Source organism: Bombus pyrosoma, linkage group LG6 (genome assembly GCF_014825855.1).
Source record: "Bombus pyrosoma isolate SC7728 linkage group LG6, ASM1482585v1, whole genome shotgun sequence".
NCBI classification, from domain to species: Eukaryota; Metazoa; Arthropoda; class Insecta; order Hymenoptera; family Apidae; genus Bombus; species Bombus pyrosoma.
The window spans coordinates 7,857,196-7,879,250 of record NC_057775.1 but is presented as its reverse complement, the minus strand read 5'-3'; the positions used below and the strand labels follow the sequence as shown (position 1 = coordinate 7,879,250).

General features: G+C 34.4%; 3 protein-coding genes across 10 annotated transcripts in view; 1 reads left to right on the top strand and 2 right to left on the bottom strand.

The window, feature by feature from the left end:
* Positions 1-1,451: 1,451 nt before the first annotated feature.
* On the bottom strand, positions 1,452-4,627 carry LOC122568781 (probable isocitrate dehydrogenase [NAD] subunit alpha, mitochondrial). The gene is made up of 6 exons (XM_043728938.1): positions 4,466-4,627; positions 4,049-4,171; positions 3,173-3,345; positions 2,663-2,897; positions 2,303-2,581; positions 1,452-2,227 (listed from the first exon to the last, which is right to left on the bottom strand). The coding sequence occupies exons 1-6, from the start codon at positions 4,490-4,492 to the stop codon at positions 1,988-1,990; spliced, it is 1,077 nt and encodes a 358-aa protein (XP_043584873.1). The 5' UTR covers positions 4,493-4,627; the 3' UTR covers positions 1,452-1,987.
* Positions 4,628-5,127: 500 nt separating this feature from the next.
* On the top strand, positions 5,128-9,083 carry LOC122568780 (heterogeneous nuclear ribonucleoprotein M). Of its 6 annotated transcripts, none has more exons than XM_043728933.1 (10): positions 5,128-5,184; positions 5,258-5,300; positions 5,583-5,955; positions 6,049-6,342; positions 6,428-6,674; positions 6,756-6,932; positions 7,010-7,449; positions 7,527-7,662; positions 7,779-7,855; positions 7,915-9,083. In XM_043728933.1, the coding sequence occupies exons 2-9, from the start codon at positions 5,284-5,286 to the stop codon at positions 7,832-7,834; spliced, it is 1,740 nt and encodes a 579-aa protein (XP_043584868.1). In that variant the 5' UTR covers positions 5,128-5,184; positions 5,258-5,283; the 3' UTR covers positions 7,835-7,855; positions 7,915-9,083. The 6 variants fall into 6 exon arrangements, with proteins under 6 accessions (XP_043584868.1, XP_043584872.1, XP_043584871.1 ...); XM_043728937.1 differs by having other exon boundaries at positions 5,140-5,300; positions 7,040-7,159; positions 7,250-7,449; XM_043728936.1 differs by having other exon boundaries at positions 5,140-5,300; positions 7,010-7,159; positions 7,250-7,449.
* Positions 9,084-10,435: 1,352 nt separating this feature from the next.
* LOC122568779 (protein fem-1 homolog CG6966) overlaps positions 10,436-22,055 on the bottom strand; it is a 42,423-nt gene continuing 30,803 nt past the window's right edge. For 2 of the 3 annotated variants that reach the window (XM_043728928.1, XM_043728929.1), the window contains exons 2-8: positions 16,535-16,694; positions 15,078-15,278; positions 13,921-14,172; positions 13,622-13,778; positions 12,535-12,961; positions 12,256-12,462; positions 10,436-12,164 (exon numbers count right to left, since the gene is read on the bottom strand). In XM_043728928.1, coding sequence (XP_043584863.1) covers positions 11,724-12,164; positions 12,256-12,462; positions 12,535-12,961; positions 13,622-13,778; positions 13,921-14,172; positions 15,078-15,278; positions 16,535-16,694 — 1,845 coding nt within the window. In that variant the 3' untranslated portion in view covers positions 10,436-11,723. The other variant, XM_043728931.1, reaches the window with a different exon arrangement.

The window sequence follows — 22,055 nt, the reverse complement described above, 5'->3', positions numbered from 1 at the left end:
AAATCGCGGAACTCTAAACTGAGAGCGTCGCGTATTCATGGGGGTAGATACCGATAGATGCCCGATTTATTGTTCGCGTTCGAACCGGCGTCCGCTTTAAAGGCAGAAAACACGGTTTTCACTCGTAAAGGGGTGAAAGCGAACCGGGGGCGCGCGGGGCATGAAAATAGGTGAGGGGAAGAGGTGAGCGGGTGTGCATGTGCATTATTGGAACGCGACGAGAGATTAAAAACGACTTTTTCCAAAGGATCGGTTCCATTGACTGGGGTGCATTGCGGCAAGTCCTGAATAATGCATGAAATTTGTTCCCCGGAATCGAATCGTTTCTCGTCACCGCCAGCACCGGAACAAGAGAGCGAGCATAAATCTAAATAATTTCAACCCTCGAATTTTTATTATTCCTATGACTACGTCTGCGCCTCCACGCTGAATATGCATGCCTTGCTTTCCGCACTTCGCCCTCGAGTGTTCCACCTTTTGTGTAACCAGCCCTTCGCCACAACTGATGATGCACCTTGCGACTGCCCCGGTCGCCGATACCGCTTAAATCGTCAACACAGTGGTTAATTTTACGTCTAAAACAAAATTAAATAAACGATTACTTAGAAATCAGTGTTCTGAACGATCGAACAATCTTCAATAAGCCGAAAGAGAATTAAGGCGAAACTAGCATCTTGTCCTGCATAATTGATTTGACAGATTTGACTAGTCGGCTCGTAAATGAGAGCTTTCATTAATATCGTAATTAGAAAATATTTGTCTCAGTAACAAATGTTTCGAAAGGCTAAAAAAGGAGAGATTCATATGTGTTGAAAATTTAGTGATTCTATATATCATAGTTGAACAGAAAATTTAATATCAAAAATTTACAAGAGGTCAGTCATTATTCACTCGAGGAATCTCGATAAATCACAGAAAGTATTAACGAGCAGCGAAGATGACACCGGATCTTCCCCCATCCCATCCTCTTCCTTTGTCGGTGAAATATAGCCGACAACTTCTCTCATACTTGAGAATTTTCTTTAGAAGCATACTGTACTACGGAGGAAAGAGTAGAGGAAAGGGGAAGTTATAAAGTGCCCAAGACGAACGCTATAACAACATTGCAAGGGATAAAATTATGTAGCGTTTATACCACAAGAATTATATTTTTTACAATAAATATTTCGTAAGAACATCAGAAATGAAAATTAGCATAATTAAAAAATTCTCACCTTATGATATTCATACGAATATTAATATCTATAAATACGTTTGATTGTAAAAATAAATCTAAATTTTCATATTTGTTAATTTTATTCAAATATTACTGTAAGTAAAAACACAAAAAATAATGAGTTACGTAACAATATGAATTACATGTCTGAAAAATTATTGCTAGTAGCATTATTTTTCAATATTTATAATCATATTCACAAATGATCTATAGGTAAAATAATGGACACAACACATAGAATCCACAATATTTTATTTACGTGTAATACTGCGCAATATGTTACTTCTTGAAACTCTTCCTCGAGGCACACATTATCAACAACTTCATTCTAAGGTATTGTACAGAATTCCTAAATTAATTTACATGTTTACTTTTTACAGATTCTATTAGAATCTTTCTTTTACAATAAGCAAGTATGACAATCATACATATACGTGTATTCAGTCGCATTGCAATAAAATCGTATTAAATGCTATTACACATTAACAAATCTACAGCTGTTGAGTAACATCAAGTTTTACAATAAACTAATTCAAGTACTCAACAAATTATCTAAATGAGTGCAAATATAAATGAAAAAGATATCCTTTACCTACATTGAACATCTCTGCAATTCAATCAAATAAATTGCAGATACATTTTGAGGGAGCACATTGAAAAAAATTTCGAAAAAAGAAACAAATTACAGAGATATTTGAAAACAATGTTTTACGTTACATGTATTATTTCTACGAGTATTTGGCAGTTTATACCCAATAAATTTTATATCATCTATTTAACTAATGCTGAAACTTTTTTGCAAATTTCATTAGTGTATTCACTGCATTTTGCAGATCCACCAAGATCTCCAGTTAAATGTTTGCCTTCTTTAATAGTGTCATATGCAGAAACTTCGATCATTCTAGCATGTTCATTTAGCCCCATATATTTAAGCATCATTACAGCAGAGAGTAATAATGCTGTAGGATTCGCCTTATCTTGACCTGCTATATCTGGAGCAGTCCCATGCACCTATTTTGGGACAAAATTATTATCAAATCACGCCCTATCATATTTGAAAAGAAATATAAAATTTTGTCTACTCACAGATTCAAACAATGCACCATTTAAACCAATATTTCCACTTGGTGTAAGACCAAGCCCTCCTACAAGTCCAGCACACATATCAGACAAAATATCACCATATAAGTTAGGCATTACAAGTACATCGTATTGACTAGGATCTTGAACCATGTTCAAGCATACTGTATCTAAATATCTTTCTTCAAATTTAATAGAGGGAAATTTTTGTGCAGCTTCTCTACAACACCTTAAGAACAAACCATCTGACATTCTCATTATATTTGCTTTATGTACCGCAGTCACCTATTAAGGAAACTAATAGTTATTTAAAGTATTTGTTAGCTTCTTTTTTTAAGTCAATTTTTGAATAAGTAGATTACAAACCATTTTTCTATTATTATCCTGAGCATATTGGAAAGCAAATTCTGCTACTCGACTGGAAGCTTCCTCCGTAATCAATTTAATTGATTGTACAACTCCTTCTACAATTTCATGTTCTATACCAGAGTATTCTCCTTCTGTATTTTCTCTGATAGTGACAACATCAACATTATCATATAATGTCTTATACCCTTCCAAGGAACGACATGGTCGAACATTGGCATATAAATTAAATTCTCTGAAAAAAAAAAGATAAAAAATAAAAGAAAGAAATAGGATAACTGTTCATTGTTATAAAAATATATAAATTGTCGAATAGTTTTAAATCCTTGCTACAGTCTACACTAAAGCAGTCGAGACTACTTCAAATAATTACATGTTTACATTGACATTTGTAATTATGTAACTTAAACAGCTCATAACAAATATATGAAGACTGGGACAATATGGATGGATGTTTGAAGTAGATACGCTTAACTATTCTTAATTACACAAAGATAAAAGTAGGCTTACTTTCTTAATGCAAGATTTAAAGATCTATGTCCTTTTCCTATAGGTGTCATCAATGGTCCTTTCAAACCAATTTTATTTCTGTTAACTGAATCAATGGCAGCTTGTGGAATACCAAATTTTCCATCTGGACCTTTTACCGGTGTTACATCAACAGATTCCCACTCTATCGGTACCTGGTATTTAAGATAATATTACAAGTATATGTGAATGCATATGAAGAAATACAAAATATTTGGGTACAATCTTATCTAACATTGAATACATTCATCTTTATTAATGCTGTTATATGAAAGAATAAAATGTATAGGTATATATTAACATACATATAGATACTAACAGTTGAGTAACAGTGTTATGCAATACATGATATATGAGTGATACTATTAAAGTTTCTTCATTCATGCTGAAAAATAGTACATTGTTGTTTCTCAATATTAAAACTATTATGCATCATTATTACACATATAAATGAAAACAAATTAATAATCTCATGCGTTTATTTGAAGTTCACAAAATATACATTGAGTTTATAAAAAATATACAAATTAAAAAGAACATACCCTAGCTACAACAAGAGCAGACTGAATTAGCCTACAATTGGATCAACCTGTATAAGAGTAAGATTAAAATAAACTCCTTAAGGTTAGTAGTAGGACACTTAGGGTCACCTTGTAAGGTTCAAACCACGAATAATGAAAAAATTAAAACAATTACTCAAAATGTGATATCCACTGTGCAAAAATGTAACAGAAATGTCAAAGTGGACACATGTTATCAATATACTTCCATTCGACTGATAAGACATGTAATTACCTAGAAATATCGTGCATAACGAAAACTGTTAACTTATAAAATTATTCGTGAAAACTATTTTACCTTGGCAGCATCGAAAATCTTTTGTACGGCAGTTGAAATTTCGGGTCCGATACCATCTCCGGGAATAAGTGTGCATTTGTGAACTTTACTGCTGTAAAAACGGACGCAACCAATTTTCGGGGCCTGTTAATCAAATATCAATAAGATTGATAATCATTAATAAAAGAACACGCGGAATGCTGCTATATTTCGTAAAGAAAGATAGTACGAAGGTGGTATTGAGAAATTGATATAATGTCAAAGGAGGAAAGAAAAATTATAAATGATATAAGGAAAAGAGATAGTTTGCCAAACTGTTAGAGCCCTCAGCAGAAAGATATGACCAAGATATGAAAAATTCTAACCTCATTGTTTGGGAAGGATCACAATTACGTGTAGGACACTTATTGTTTTTCTGGATTGACACGTGTTACTTACTGCATTTCGTATCCACTGTGCTGCCATTCTCTTTGTAAATTTTATAATAAAAACAAGAACCTCCACCACCCAAAATTGTTGCGCACGTCAGAAGCAGCACCAAAAACCCAGAGATGTGAAATGAATCACACTCGTGATTGGTTCCCGCGAAACGATGTCTTCTGCTATTCGGAAACGGAACATAACGAACGATAGTATAGAATATGACGAGTGGCTCCACATATATCGACATTTTGATTTACAAGATAATGACTAAGGGCAAATTTATTTTCAATGATTGAGATAGTCTTTTCAAATTTTCTGTTATTATTTTTTAAACAATAAACTATCGGAATAAGGATATGAAATAATAAACATTATTGTAACATTTAAAAAGAATATATTTAATTTAAATATGAATATTGATACGTGAATTTTGATTGGCTACACAATCGAGTTTTAATTTTTCCGAAGACAGTAGCTCGAGTTTGAAACTTCTCAATCAGTTATATTCAAATGTTTAATAATCGCAATCGTGTAATGTTTTCTAAATATGAAATATAATTTATACTTGCAACACAAAAGGGTAACAACGTAATAATCATAGAAATATTATAATTAAATGATTTTTATAGTTTTATTCGTATCTTTTTAAATAGGAACTTATTTTGAATACAGTAGTTTCCGGTATGGTTTAGCATTTCCTCGGACGGCCATTTTATAGGACGCTTCATCGTCGCGTATGTTTGCTTATTCGGTATCTTTTACTCTTTTTAACGAATAAACTATTTATATGTTCTTTAAATAATTTAGTTTATTCAGTGTAAAAAGCGTTGACAATGATTAAGCAAGAGGAGTAAGTATAAAATTGATATTTATAATAATTCATTGTCTATTCTTTGTCGGCGTGGAGAATCATGTACAATTAACACAAACCGACGCTAATACATTTTCAACGTATCAGCAGTATACATTTTTTTAGCAAGTATTTGTTGAATCGCTCAATTTAGTTAAAATTTATACAAATTATATATTGAGAAACATATAATAAAATCTGTAGGTACATATATTAACAAGCAACAGTAAAACGTGTTTTCTCTTACACGCGTTAGTTCTATATAATCTTGTTAAATATTAGGGGTCAAGTGCAGAATAACGAGGAGAGAGATCGAAGTAGGGAGCGTGATCGTAACAGGAGAGCGGAACGACAAAATCGCATAAATTCTACAAGCCGTGATCGTAGTAGGGAACGAAACGATCGTGGTCGAAAAGCTTCAGATCGACGAATCTACGTATCAAACATTCCCTATGATTTTCGCTGGCAAGATCTTAAGGATTTATTCAGAACAGAAGTTGGAAAAGTTGCTCATGTGGAACTTTTTACTGACGAAAATGACAAACCAAGAGGTTGCGGTATTGTTGAATTTGAAGATTCAGACTCTGTAAAAATTGCTGTAGAAAAAATGCATCGGTATGATATTAAAGGGAGAAAGCTGGTCGTCAAAGAGGTAGTTAGTATATTGTTATTTTTTCAACTTCCTTACAACTTGGATGGGTACCATGTAATCAGTGTTAAGGACATATTTAATATTTATGTATTTTAGGACTTTGATGTTGAACGGGACAAATATGGCCGGTTAGCTACAGCTCGTAACAATGAAAGAGTTCGTGATGATAGATTTAGGGATCCGCCAAGGCCACAAGGTGGTGGGCGTCAAAATATGAATGCTCCTGCTGGTGGAGGTGGTGGTGGTGGAGGCGGTGGTGGTGGTGGCGGCGGTGGCGGTGGTGGTGGAGGTGGAGATAGCAAATTTGGGAATACCTATGGTCTAAGTACTCAGTTTTTAGAATCTTTAGGTATTAATGGACCTTTAGTTACTAGAGTATTTGTAGCAAATGTAAGTATATCTTGCGATACAGTTTGTATTAAATTGACAAATTAAGTATGTGGAAGTTTATTAAGTTGTTACTTTGTATATTTAGCTTGATTACAAAGTGGATGAAAAGAAATTATTAGAAGTGTTTAAATTAGCTGGTAAAGTACTACACGTTGAATTAGGAAAAGACAAAGATGGAAAATCTCGAGGATTTGGAGTGGTAGAATATGACCATCCAGTAGAATCTGTACAAGCTATATCAATGCTTCATAATCAGCAACTTTATGATAGACGTATGACTGTGAGACTTGACAGAGCAAATGAACCAGACATGCCACCAAAGTTACCAGAAGGTACCTTCTTATTTCCTAAGGAATATTTCATTTTGTCATATAGACACATAAAAATGAAAATTGATATCAATTCCAAAATAGGGTTAAAGGGAATTGGAATGGGTCTTGGAGCTGGTGGTAATAGATTAATGGATGTAGCTAGAAACATTCCTAATGTACAAGCAAATAATCCACCTGTTGTGAATCCTATTTCTGCTCCTGTGTTGGCTGCTGGTGCTTTTGGAGCTGGTTTAAACAATGTTGTGCCAGCACAGTTAGGTGAGTCTTATTATAAATGTAATATATAAAATAGGATAGGTAGAGAAGCTGACAATGATATATTTATATACCTATAGCATCTGCATTGACAAATTCAAATGCTGCAGCTCTTCAAGCAAGTCTTGCTGGAGGTCTGAGCGCTAACCTGACCACGAGTTCTTTGCTGAATTCGTCGTTAACAAATGAGTTGGCTTCTAACTTAAATAATTTCGGCGGAGGAGTTGGAGGTTTGTCTAATTTACAAGCCTCTTTAGCTGGTGGACAAGGCAACAATTCATTTGCGCCGCGAGGCTTATCTAAAATGGACAATGATGTAGGCTTCGGTGGAAACAATGCTTTTGGTGGTTCTAACTTCGGTGGTGGCAGAGATTTTGACGGTGGATTCAACAGAGGGGACAACGATCGTGTTCCTGGTGGAGGTGGTGGTTTTGCTGGAAACCAAGGTCAAGGAGGAGGTGGGAACAGACAGAATACTAATGGTTCTCGGCCGATGTCCGACACTATTCTTATAGGAAATGTATGTACTCTTCTTAATTTGTACACAACAACTAATACATGTATGTTTATCTGTAAACATAAAGATAATTGTAACAGCTCCCACCAAATACAACATGGCAAATGTTGAGAGACAAATTTCAAGACGTTGGAGAGGTGAAATTTGCTGAAATGAGGGGAACTGACATGGGCATGGTACGATTCGCATCTGAATGGGATGCTGAACGCGCTGTGTGTATCCTTTTAAAGAATATGCTAATAGTGTAGATCGGTTTTGTCTATTTAAGAGAATACGCATTTTGAAGGGCATGTGTCATTTTAAAGATTTTTCTTAATAATTTTTATATATAGCTATGATGAATCGGTCACGTATCGATGGTAGGACGATTGATGTTCGTCTCTACTAAAATTTGGGGAATACACTCAAGGTAACATTGATAGAGAACCTCTGCAGAATTTGATGCTTAACAATAATTTATTGATGCAGCGAGAGGAGACTGGGTGTTCGTATGTCGTCTGCAGGATTGTTCCGCTCCTGGTGACAATACTTGAAATTCATCCTAGTAGTGTGGCAGAACTTAGGACAGTGGGTGAGAAGTATCTGTCGTTGGAAGATCAACAGTTGTTTTATGCCTACTTCAACGTTGAAACACTCATTGGCTGCCGATGATCACCCTTCCTTGCTACGACTATTTCATTCGAAATTCTTTTACCAGATTATCGTTCCTTTTTACAGTGGAAGTCTACTAATTGTTCACTCCTAAATCGATCTTTTTGAGTGATCGACATATAGTTTAGTTGCTAGATTTAGGTTCATAATGTTCTACGTAATCTGTAGGTTTTTCAGTATATAGGTTTATGCTATTTACAGTAATTATCAAATGTAGCTTGTAAGTTTATTTCTTAGTTCTCACGAGAGATCAATCGATTTCCCCACATTCCGGTTGAACATGACGCTTTGGTCGTTCGCGGAGTGGTTTATCGATCAGGGACAGATTAATCTTTCAAGTATAAATATTAAAGCGATATAGTTGTTACGGATTTTACGAGTTAAAGTTTATCCATGTATGATAGATACTTTCATGCACAATCCTACATACATCGTGGACGTATGTCGATTTGTTTGTGGTATCGGTCGCACTCTATTCTTGTATCTAATACATAGTAAGATACATCATGGCTCAACAGGGGACTGTATTGTTTTCATTATAGTTCTGCGATCTGATCTTTTATTCATCGCGTCACATCGTTTTAGTAACTTGGAGATTCAAGTTTAGCTGAGCATACAAAATTTTAGTTGTCATTAGGAGAAGGTCCCTTCCATTCGCTCGTTTCGAGACTTCAGCGAACGAACATTGGATGACTTTATACCCAAAATTTGGCAGAATTTGTCTTACATATTGTGCATCAATCATATGTTTACCAAAAAATACAAAATATTTGTGTGAAGAACAATTTTTAATATCTGTCGGTTTTTACAAAATGCAAATAGAGGCTTCTCACAGCTAATTTTATATGTATATTCTTTGGTAAACATATTTCCTCTCGCTATGTAGATCTCGAGGAACATTTTGCGCATTGTATAACACTCTTGTATAACCACAACATCATGACAGTGATTGAATAAAATCCAAATCCGTTTTGACTACAAAAAAATATGCTGGTCGTTGTGTTTTATTTCTGTGTTGTTGTGATTCTTTATACTTTAAGCAGGTTTAAACTGTGTATATGCATTGGCATAGAGGATATTGTTTCCACTACTTTTACATGTGCAATACATTTACCTAGAACGAGTATTTTCAAATGTATTGCACTTAAGCAGAAATTTCTGCTTAAAAAATGTATAACTGTAGATATTAGTACTCCCTGCTTACTTTTGAGATTTATAAACTTCACTATCTGTGAGGCATGAATATTTGTTTACATCGCAGGTGAGATATTTTTCAGGTGATTGTGGTTTTCTATTCCTCTATGATGAATATATATTTCAAGAAGGAATAATTTGCTTGAAATTTATCAAATATTTGTTCCTTCATTAATGGTTACTGGAATGCATTGTTAATGTGATATTCGAATTATCAAGTTACATGTGGTACTCTTCTTTCGAAGATTGTTAAAAATTTATGCTATTGTTTGAAATAGTGGATTAACAGGTTTTGGGCAAATTAAAACTGTGGACGGTAATATAGTATTTCGTCTCTAACATTGTGGTTGATTCTTATTTTATTGTAGCATCTAGAGAGATTTTATCCTCAATATTTATCGAGAACTAGTTTAGAACTGTAAAATTTCTATATTTGAAGTGAATTTATGTAATGTAAAAAGCACAATTACTTATTATGACTGTAAATTCTATGGTAAGTGGTTGTAAATATTTTATGCTCTGGTCTTTGCCGCAATCGCCAATGAAATATTTAATGCGTGTTCAAATCACTATGCGTATGGAATTTTTTAATAACCATCGTCGATCTCCGCTGTGTGGTTGCCAAATTTGTTTCTTAACATTTGAAGGATGTGGTCTTTTTTTCTTATAATGTCATTGATGTCAGATAGGGTCTTATTTTATAACGCATGAGATCGTGTGCTATGGTTTGTTGTATTATTTCCATCGTAAGTGATTGATCGGTTGTGTTTTATTATTCCACGAGATATTTTGGAGGAAGGATATTATGTGTTTCGACGAACATAAGAGAATAGGGATAACGACATCTTCTTTTTGATATCGTTTAAACGCTCGTTATCGAAATTGTTTGAATAAGTGTCTACAAATAAAATTTTTTAATATAGAGGATCTAAATATATCTTGAGTAATTAATCACTTTTAAATTGCGGCTAACATCTTGCAGGAAAATTGGGTAAGTTCTACCATTTGTATAACAGATTTTTATGAATGTGTTGTTCTTCCAGGGAAGCTATCTCGTCCGAGCGAAAGGTAATTGAGCGGTAAGTTTTGTAGAATGAAAATCCATTGGTATCTTATTAAATAGAAATAAATGAACATCTCGATATGTTATTAATCACACCTGTATTTCCAGTCTTCATATTATAAAACAGTTAAATTGGGTGACTTTGAATGTAAGATACTTTTTTTGTAGAGAATCACAGTGTTTGTGTAAAAATAAAGTGTGTGAATATAATCGCTGAAACAAAAATGTGTTCAAAAAGTACAAAACTCAAGTCACATCAAGATCTCAATGGTATTATAAACACTATATGCATTACTGTGAGAAAATTGTTATAGTTGTGCTATTTAGTGTCAAGTGCATTTGTTTATTTTCAAAAAAAGCACCTTACTAAAACACCTCGGATATATAATTCTTAAGTATATTTAGTTCTGTATAATACTTATAATGTATATATATGTTTATCACATTTTAAATAAAGATAAGCTTAAATATTATAGATTAACATAATATATATATGTAATTTCTTAAATCTTCTAATTGGCAAATTCTTTTATGTAATAAACTCAAAAAACATGTTTATATGTATAATAAAAATGTTATATCGTAGAATTTTTAACGTATAATTTTATTTTTCCCTATTTTTTAATATATAAAAACGTATAAGTAATTTATATTTTAGATATTCCATGCTATATAAAAAAGTATATTACATAATTTTACTTCTGTTCTTATTTCTTTATGTAACAATGAGAATGAAAGTAATTTCTATGATTACACAACTTTTCAATTTAACATATATTGAGTTATAACTAAATGTTACCAATGTAATTTGTATATTATGGCTTGTAATGGGGTTTATGTATAAGGGAAAAGGCTGTCAGCGTATACGATAATAAAATCATATTAACCGATATTTGTGAGCTATCATAATCCACACAATCAGTAATCTTAAGTGTTTTCTATTGACCAACATCAATATTAAGAATTTTTCTTTTATTGAACGAAATGAAGAACATAATCTAAGATTAATTTGAAATTCGTAACTATTTGAATTGTTCTTAATTCTTTACTAGCATTGAACGATACTGGAGTCGCAGAGATTACTGACTCACTGATATTTAATTCTCTAAAAACCAGATCTATAACTAAAAATTACTGACAGCATACTTTACGTATGCCACATCATGGCATTATATGTATAATAATAGCATTATTTTCTATGTTTCATACTTGCTTATTCGGAAAAGTATCTTAATATTAATTTTACACTTTCGAAAAAGATATAAAACTTTATCGTTGATTTTTCTTATTGTTTAGATAACGTATAAATATCTCTTGTAGCATTCTAAGCAATAGCCTATCGTTTCCACTGCGTAGTGCACTAATACCACTAGTGCATTAGAACAAAAGCTCGAAGATGTTTTGGGACAGACTCAATATCGCATACTCTCCTTACTATCCTCGCTGCTAGACAGGTGAGTTTAGTGTATCTCATGGGATATATCGAATCATATCTGTGTTTATTCCGTGCTAAAGTGTCATAGCCGCTGTTACTCCACAACAACGATTCGAACGTGCTACCCATTTTATTAACAGCATCAATATGTGCACCAGCATCAAGAAGAATATTAACAAGATCGTTTGGTGGATGGAACATAGCAGCAAGGTGTAATACCGTACTTCCGGTTGCATCTTTTGCTGAGACGTCAGCGCCAACTTTTAGAAGAGCCTTTATTAAATGCGGAGAAGGAAACCTAAATGACGGAGATTTAGGACCAGCTCCGAGTATAGTATTTCTTTCGCTAAAAACTAAATGCAACACAGTCCGATTCTACACAAAAGAGGAAAAGAAATTAATCTCTCAAAAGATTTACCACTTATATATTTTTAATCGGTAAATAAATTCCTTCGTATTAACTTACGTTATTGTCTTTGGGATTTATTCGAACTAACTCATAAAGCGCTTGATGCAGTGCAGAATATTCCGCAGTGTCTTCTTCTGGCATTTCGTGAGTCAATAAACTTGCTAGATGTAAAGTGGTGACGAGAACTCTGTTTAAATAGGCAATATCACGTCCGCGAGCCGATCCTTTGTCCAACATTTGTTTTCCTAATTTCACTTCCAAAACCTGCAATAATATAGATTGTATATTGCCATTTGCAAACAAATAACGAATATCCCGTATATTTTCGAAACGTACAGCTTTTCTGAACACTCTAAGAAGTTCTTCTCTCTGAATCTGTGGTACTCTACGTCCTGTATTTATTTGTCTACCTATCATAAAACTAAAGAGTTCGGTAAAACTGAAAAGCGAACTCTGGGTCATTGGATCGAGTGGTTCCAGCATGCTTTGTTGCATATCTAAGGCATAGTTCCAAAGTTCTATACAACGACTGAACATTCCACCATCTGCGTATACAGCTCCTCTGTAGCGAATATAGTAACTGGTGTCAGGATGAGCTGGTCCTAATATTCGTTCTCTAATTACAAGTGCTTGCATTCGCATTTCATCCGGATCGTTTAATAATCCATCCAGTGCATCAGGATCGGTAATTTCCCGTGCAAAATCGTAAGCAGCTACAAGTGGTGATGGTCCTGGTTTCAGTATCACTGGATCACTTCGATATCTGAAGTACAACATTGACAAATATTTCAATAATTTATGAATATTACAAAATGTAGCAATTACACATACACACATGTATTGTACATAAAGGGTGCCCCAAAAAGATGTATATACACTTTGAATGATTATAATTTGTTATACAATGCATTCGTGAGATATTTAGGGGTGAAGAGGAACTTTTATTTCCAACAAGGTGGTGTACCTCCCCACCACCATCGTGAAGGTCTGCCTTCATGAATATTTGCCGAACCGATAGATCGGAATAGAGAGAGTGTTGAATACTTCCAGGGATTCCCAGACCTCGATGGACTTTTTTTTATGAGGATTCATCAAAGAGAAAGTTTATGATACAAAAGCGGCAATAGTTCATGAATTGAGATCAGCTACTGAAAGACTATGTATCGAAATACCGAACCAAATGATTCGTTCTGTTTTCGATTCCATTGCTCTACTTTGTCAGCAATACCTGGATCGTTCAAAGGTCATCAATTTGAGAGCATTTGTGATAACTAAAAAATTTCGATATCTGTCTTCTTTGATTCGGAGTTTTAATCTTACTTATAACTTAATAAATACACTAAATTTATAACCATTCGAAGTGCGTATAAATTTCTGGGGGTGTATTGCTGAAATTCATTTGTTTCTACAAAATTGTACATACCTTTCGTTCATTGCTTGTTTCCAACATTCAAGTGCTCCCATCATGTCTCTCTTTTTATCCACATATGTAGCGCCCAGTAATTCCAATGCGTCTATGCGTTCCTTGCGATTCACCAAGTTCGGCATATTGATAAAGTATTCGACAATGTGCTTATGACCTGTAAAATCAGAAAGACTTTGTGATAATTCACTTCCTACTAGAGAGTTTCCTCGTCCACTTAATAAAACACTCAGTTAAACATTAATTGTAATCGTCTTAAGGGAACCTTCGGGGTTGCGCGTGGAACATTCTGCTTTAACCTGTTACTGCTGCCGTAAGGAGTGGTGACATCCCGTAGGAGTCCACGTCCATTCGGGCACCATGCTCGAGGAGTACCTTCACGACTTCTAGAGATCCGCTCTCAGCACAATCGTGAAGTGCTGTGTTACCCTTTATGGATTTTCGGTTAACGTTCGCTTTCAGGGTAAGTAGGAACTTGACGATTTTAAGATGACTTTTGTAACAGGCGATCATCAGACTTGTATGACCATGGCGGTTTGCCATCTCAATATCTGTAATCAAAAAGCGTATTCGTCGTTAACCCTTAGAGTGCTGAATACTCGGAGCCTATGCCATCGTACGAACGGCATGCTGCCAGCGCTGACGATCGCTCTGGACTGAATACTTTTTCGTTATACTGAACTCTGTTGATTGACTATTCAAAGCGCAAATCGTAATAAGTTATAGTAATTCTTTTGCACGAGATTAAATGATTCAAGAGCGTTATTTTTTAGTATTAATTATTTATTATAAACATTGAAATTTACAATAAACTAGAATTTGGGTAGTAAACTAAAAAACTAAATTTAGTAAATATAACACAAGTTAATAATTCAGTTGTGCGTGAAAAATTTCGAAACAATTATCGATACATAATCCGACATCGCATTTTCTGTCGTTCCTTCTCTTATTTTTCACACAAACAACACATTTTCTTCTTGATAATTGTGTTGTGCCGGCACGATTATTCTACCAAATGTCCAAATTGGACAAATTGTGAATGCAAAGTATTAAATAAAAGAAAAAAGAAAAGACAGTTACTTCGAACGCGGCATTAACATTGAAATGCATTTATATTTATTATCTCACACAAACGTAATAGTATTACTTCTGCTTAGGTGCTCGGAAAAATTGACAAACGCATATATGCGTCCTTAGTCCACACCGATGACTTTCGCCAGACGCATATATGCATCCATAGCACTCTAAGGGTTAATTGCATTTTTTTTTATAAAAAAAATAAAACATTATTACTTCACGACATTTATCACAATACAGAAAGTTACTATACTAATCGGAAGTTCTACGGTGACTACATCAATGCACACTTTTGTTTACAACTTTATAAAACAGTACACGGCTATTAGAAGATGGAAACGTTCCGGTTACTTTTAAGAGATATTTGAGTGATTCATACCTGCACCGTGGCCCACCAAAAATCTAACAATATCGAAGTGGCCGTCGAAACAAGCTGCTCGTAGAGGAGTGGAAAGCGTTTTAGTGGTGGCATTTACCCGGGCGCCATTTTTCACTAGCAACTTAACTAAAACCAAGTGACCAGCAGCTGCAGCGCACCACAAAGGTGGCGCGCGCTCGATCATTTCTCCATCGAACATCACTGTTGGAATAAACAAAATATTACAAATTATATTAGTCGAACAATATCTCAACTAATATTATTACATAACAAAAATATCAAGGATGAGTTTTAAGATGAGTCATGATCAACGGATAAATTATTTGAATTAGAAATAGATCTGATATCAGTTCATAGTTACGATCGAATTCGTTCGATAATTATCGATTTTTAACACTTAGCCAATCGAATAGGGAGATCTGCCCTCTATGAAGAACATCGCTGCGTGACCGAATGGGGGCATCTTTCTTCTTGACTTTAGCAACGCGTTTTTCTTTTTTCTTTTTTTTTTTGCTGCTATTATCAGTTATTGTTTACCTGGAATTATTCCCAATTAATTGCGCCACTTTTTCTGCTTTTATAAATTACAGTATATAATAAAATACACCAATATAGTGGTATTAAAATTAATGAAAAAGTTGCACTATCAGCTACGACTAAATAAAGTTACAATCGAACGATACCACACTGTAAAAAAATATTAAAATGCATTATGAATTTTTAATTTTACGTTCAAGTCGTGTTACTTATCTTTAGTCATCTTTAACGTTTTTAATTATACCTATATTTTTTTTATACTTTTAATATATACTTTCGATTTGATGTTTTCTACAAACAATATGTGAAATCGTCAAATAAAATCATTACCGCAAAATACAATTAACCACTTAAATAATTTTTACCCTTCTTTGTTTTTTAAGTAGTGAATATTAGTTTTTGATACTTGGGAAAATGCGCGGTGTACAGCGTATAAGGTTGGCTGATAGCTCGCTGTGGCACGTGTGGTTGGCTAAATGTTAAGACATGTAAATTACAAAAAATATACCTTATACACTACTTTTAGAATATTCTAATGTTTCTATTTACCAAAATTTCAGAATTACTGACATCAGTTACATTTAAAATTCAAATTTTGAAGGATATGTGTAACCTAATAGGTATATGTATAACTTTATTGACGTACTTGTACTTCCAACTACTATTTTCGCAACTCATTTCGAATATTACAATAGAAACTACTTCAGACAATTCTGTCATTCAATCATTTCACGTTATTTGGAATACTACAATGGTGAAGGTGAAACATTAGGTTGAAGATTTATAGGCTTACGGAAGCAAATTTATGTATGTCCTCGATTTCGCCACAATCGATGAGCTTAAGCGGTTGTAATTTGAAAGATGCTGACATATATGAAAAATTTGACAAAGAGAGTTTTATAGCACAGTCACGATTTTACCTAAACCGGGTTGATTGACATTCGCTCCACATTTTTCAATAAGGTATTCAGCCACGTCATAATGTCCATTTCGGCAGGCGATAACTAACGGTGTCGTACCATGGCTTGTTGTACTGACCAACTTCACTACCTCATCTTTCTCTCGATTCTCCAGTAATTCCTGTAACAGATAAATTATGCGTTTTGTTTTTAATGATATCAATGGTTTTGTATCAAGAGTGAACAAATTTAACAAAATTGTCCGCCGTTCGTTTTATTTCTGAGATATAAAATGATAAAAGTTAAGTCAACAGTTCCGACTTATCCGAATGATAATCGAAGAGTAACGTAATTAGAGACGTTTTTAGATACGTCAAACAATTCGTTTAAAGAAGATCGACTACCGTGTTGTATTATTAATTATTGATATTTGCGCTGAAACATGCAATTCTACGAAAATACCACGACAATAAATACTGCGAATATTTCAAGGAACAAAGAATCGATAACGACGAAAGAAAATCGTACGTATTGTTTAGGTTGAATTTCGGAAATATAACGTTTCTGAATAATTGCTACAATTCTCTTCAAACTTCGCAGTTATTTTCAAATCACAATTTCTCAAAATTTAAAAAGCGAATTTAATGAAATGCTTCGTAATCACTAATTATTAAAGTTACTACTAGTTATTAGCAAACGTTGACTAGACGTACTGACAAAAAGAAATCTGAAAAGTAATATCCACGTTGGAGGAGAGAAAATTAACACGCATCAATGATATTTCCCTCGCCGTGTAACTTTTCTTAAAATGTATATGAAAAAGATAATTGACGTATTCCACTTAATAACGGTATTGGTAGCGAGCGTGCAACGAAAATTGCTTCGATGACTTAGGAGAAAATGAGTTATGGATTTCATGACTGAAAATAAGCACAGAGTCACGGAGTTGCTAAACTGAAAGCAGCGTCGTTAAGTTACGATCAAATAGAAAATTTGACCTAACTTTGTTCGCTACCACGAAGGCACAGTTCTGCAAATACGAGTTTCATATTTTCACTGACTTACGCTCGATAGTAAGGACCCCGTGTTGAACCGTTTGAAATAAACTTAGTCCTTAGACGAATAAGTCATACGTTTGTTGACAGAATCGACAAGGACACTCGTGCTACTGGAACAATATGCCAACGTGAATTAAGACGTGAATTTTGAACTGACGACTGAACTTGCACGAATTATCGCGATCCACACTCACTAACGACGATTCCTTCATTCGACGAATAATAAGTATGTAAAATTCGTCAGGCTCTCGTCTTTATATAGTCGTATAGCACGTTCCTTCAGAGATCTCTCTCTTTCCAAAGCTTCGCTATTCTCTCTTACGATTCTTTATTTTTCGGCACTCTAGTCTGTCGTCATCACCGTCTTATAATTACTCGTTCTTGCACAGTCCATCCGCTAAACCTCGATTCAGATTAATTTAAACATTTATTTAAATTTATACAGGTTTCTCCTATTTTTATTCTCCATTCTCTTATCAACGATACGTTTACTTAAGTATTTCACTTTACAAGACTTACTGAAGTATTACAATTACCAATTTGCGACAGTTATTCGATTTATACAAGATTTTTCTATAATATGTAACTCGTAACGAGATATAACATTCGTACAATAGGGTATCTCTCGCGTCTCTGAACTGTAGATCGATAATATTTGTACCAGATGATCTATACACGAATACTAACGAGCAGAATATTTTCTTCGTAAACACAACCGCTAATTTCCATTTCCTCTTGGCACAATAATCAGTAGAAATACGTAGCGAATTATTAAATATTAATCGTATCTTCGACAATAGAATGCACCGATTCGAGAATATAAATTTCAGTTTTTACTTGGTTTCGTCGAGTTTCGTCGTTCACAATACCGCGAGCTGTTACCGCTTTTTGTGTGCCACGTACGTACGTTTTGCAATTTGACGCAGAAAGTTGAAGGAAAAACATGTAAATATTAAATAATTGTCCGCGCGCGCTCGGTGTATTGTTCGTAAAGTAAACTTTTATACAGTGTGTACACAGCCGTCAAAAGCGTCTGTGTATTCGAACCACGTGGTGGCTGCGAGATTTTAACGAGACCGAGTTTTAAAGATACCGCGAGGTGACAGGATTCTTGCGTCACGTGGCCAAGTAAATTTACCGAAGAACGAAAAGAACTGCGTCAATACGGCAAAACGAAATTGTCATCGGTGACCTTCGATGCTCGCACGAAACAACGTAGACTTCGACTGACCGAAGCCGAAAATCCCTAAGTAGCAGTTGGTCTCCGGAGAAATCATCGTTCACCACCACCGTGGGTACATGTAGATCCCGTTAAACGAATAATCGATGACACTGGGCCCACGTCCGCGAACGGTGAATGGACAAACTGTTGTATACTGAAAAGAGGCTGAGAGAAGGGAAAAGGGAGCGCGAGACGAGTAGGCTTACTTTTCTCTGTCGTTCCCCGTCTCATCGTTTGTTACTTTGTCTTCTTTTCTTTTGCTCGGCTGCTTGCTTCTGCAACTGTTTTTCTATGCCTCGTGCACACACCTTTCTCCACCTTGGTTTCTCTATGGTCTCTCTAACTCTCTTTCTTTAGAATCACGCGTGTGCACGTATGCGCGCACCGATCGTAACGTAAAACGGACAGTAAATTCCGTTATACCATTGACCGATATTTTTTTTCGTGGGCCCGCCCGCTGCTTTTTGGGTCTTGGGCCGGCAAGAAATCTAGGCAACGAGAACGAAACGCAACGAAACGATTCCCGTCGTAAAGACCGAACTTGACTTAACGGTGAACTATATGATTGGCCTCTTTGCTGCAGACATACCATTAAGTCATTAACGCCGAGTGAAACAACCGTTTTAGATATATTTTATGGACGCGAGCAAGTGTTGCAGATAATAATTCACGAGGAAGAAACGAATCGATCTGGGTGAAACGAAAGATATCGAACTGTAGCACTTTGCCGGACACGTATATAAATCACTACATCAAATTACGGCGTTGCGAATCATTCTGAAATGAAAATACGATGTAAAATATGTTATGTTGCGAATGTATATGTAAATGTATTATATCGTTATGTTATTATTATATTAAGTATCTTCTTTTTTGACCTTGGACCAAGTTCCGGCTCTATGATATATTATTCACTTCGACTTTCTCATTCTCGCTTAGAATCTACATTCCCAATACGTAAAATATGAATTTTATCATCGATTTTATCATCAATGATACGCGTCCACGTTATATCCTTATAAATATATATCGAAGAAAAATAAAGTTTTGTCGTCGAATGTAAGAATTATTGCCTTCTAACGACCAAGAAAAAATTATTCTACTACTCTAATTTTTACGATTGAACGAAATACAATTTTTTTGTATTATTTACATCGTATATTGAATTTATATAAAATTGTATATTTTGTATATTGAATTTACCGTGTAATAAATAATAATAACAATATCTCGTATTTGGGCTATGTATAATCTGTTAAAATATAATATATATAATATATAATAACGCTGTTAAATTATTAACGTTATAGAATTGCTACTATACCTACCTGTTAAGCCGCATTTGTCTATCAAAGAATCTTATCGCTTTAATTATTGACACAGTGTATTAGCCATTAACAAAAGATAATAGCTAGGTTCAGTTAGTTTTACCAGTTTTCACCAGATTATTATCGAATCTCTCTCTGTTTGTCACACACGCGACGTGAAACCTATTTACTTTGTTAGTTTAACTAAACTGCATTTTCTTCGCACTCCTTGTCTATATTCAACTTCATGTTAATAACCGCCTGTATTCTGTTAAATATTTTAAGTAAGTCACGTTTCCCGCACGTTTTCAGCGTTTAAAGTGGAGGACGTTTCACTTTATCCTATCGTAAATCATCATATTTTTAACGCTTGCACGATAAATTCATTTTATAACTTCCATTTTAGATTTTATGGCTATTATGTTTATTTCAGATTCTCTTGGATATAGGACGAACCGTATACGTCTATTTGTTAAGAAAATAGAGACCATCGATGGTGTCTTCGTAGGCGCAACAAGTCCAAGAAGAAACTACGGTGAATCAGTTGCTATAACCGAACGATATTACCGGCTTAGCAAGAACGTGAAATTTGTTCGATTTTCGCGAAAAACGACGCAAATGTCGTATAAAATATTCTCAGGCCAAAAGTAAACCGATTACTCTTTTGTGTTTGAGTTAATATGCAGAATCTTGCGATCTTAATCAACAGATCGAACAAGTACAGTGGCAATGATAGTAACGATAGAAGATCATTTTTAAAAAGCTCAAATTAACGATATTACGATATTATATAATACGTGGAAAGTTTCAAGCTTTCCTTTGTTGTCTGAACTTCTTTTCTACCCTTTCTTCTTCTCTCTTCTTTCTTTATTTTCAAATCTATCACGCAACGACTACTCCCTCGATACAGCGAACACAACTAAGTTTCCCTAATAATAAAAGTAATAAATTGTTAGAATCGTTCGGAATATTCTGCGATTAACGAAATCTCTGCAACAAATAGTGATTAAATTCTTAATTAATAACTACAAACGCTTAATACAAATCTTTCTACGTTCAAAGTAAGAGATCTTACATTCATTAAAATTTATCGCAACATTTATAGCGTGAATTATAACTGGCATTTCGTGACTGCAAAGTAAGAAACCGAATAAAACTATTTCATGAGACGTTATCTTGAGACGTTGCTTCACGAATATTCAGCAAGAAATGCGAATTGTAACGTGTATGTGTCACGGAATTCATATATTATTCTCTTCCGTTTCAGATTGCAATCTCGACTATTTGAGGTTCACTGAGCAGTACAATTTTTTCTTTCCGATATTGTACGTACTGTCCTTGAACACATTTCGTATTCGCATGTCGGTTGAAATATACATGTGACTATCTGATATACCCTACAACAAGATAAAAACTCTTTGAAATTCTATGACAGTACAGTGAATGATACTTCTTGCTATTAAACTTGGAACAAGGAATAAAATTCATTTAAATAGAAGTCACTTGGAACAATTACAAAAATAGAAAAGTGGCTGCAAAGCAAACAAATAAAAGCGAACACCAGTAAGTGCAATCACATAACATTTACGCTTAGAAAAGGAAAAACACCAGATATCCAACTAAATGGCACCCACATAGCACAAACAAAGTATGTCAAATATCTAGGAATACATTTAGACACACGCCTTACGTGGAAGCATCACATAAAATCAATAGCAAACAGAATACGTGAAAAAATGAGGCAGATGTACTGGTTAATCAATAGAAAATCTAAATTAAGCATAATGAATAAAGTAAATATATACAAAACAATAATCAAACCAATCTGGACATACGGAGTCCCACTATGGGGGATGGCAGCAATGAGTCACATAAATAAAATAGAAACAGTGCAAGCAAAAATCTTAAGGACAATAGTTAACGCTCCATGGTACGTCAGAAATGAAGACATACGA

Excerpts from the sequence above, each read along its gene's own strand:
- LOC122568781 (XM_043728938.1), bottom strand. The coding sequence starts at position 4,492 with ATGGCAGCACAGTGGATACGAAATGCA. Across the intron at positions 4,172-4,465 it reads CACAGTGGATACGAAATGCA|GCCCCGAAAATTGGTTGCGT; the intron begins GTAAGTAACACG and ends TTTGATTAACAG. Across the intron at positions 2,228-2,302 it reads ATGGTGCATTGTTTGAATCT|GTGCATGGGACTGCTCCAGA; the intron begins GTGAGTAGACAA and ends GTCCCAAAATAG.
- LOC122568780 (XM_043728933.1), top strand. Across the intron at positions 6,343-6,427 it reads CTAGAGTATTTGTAGCAAAT|CTTGATTACAAAGTGGATGA; the intron begins GTAAGTATATCT and ends TTGTATATTTAG. Across the intron at positions 7,663-7,778 it reads GGATGCTGAACGCGCTGTGT|CTATGATGAATCGGTCACGT; the intron begins GTATCCTTTTAA and ends TTTTATATATAG.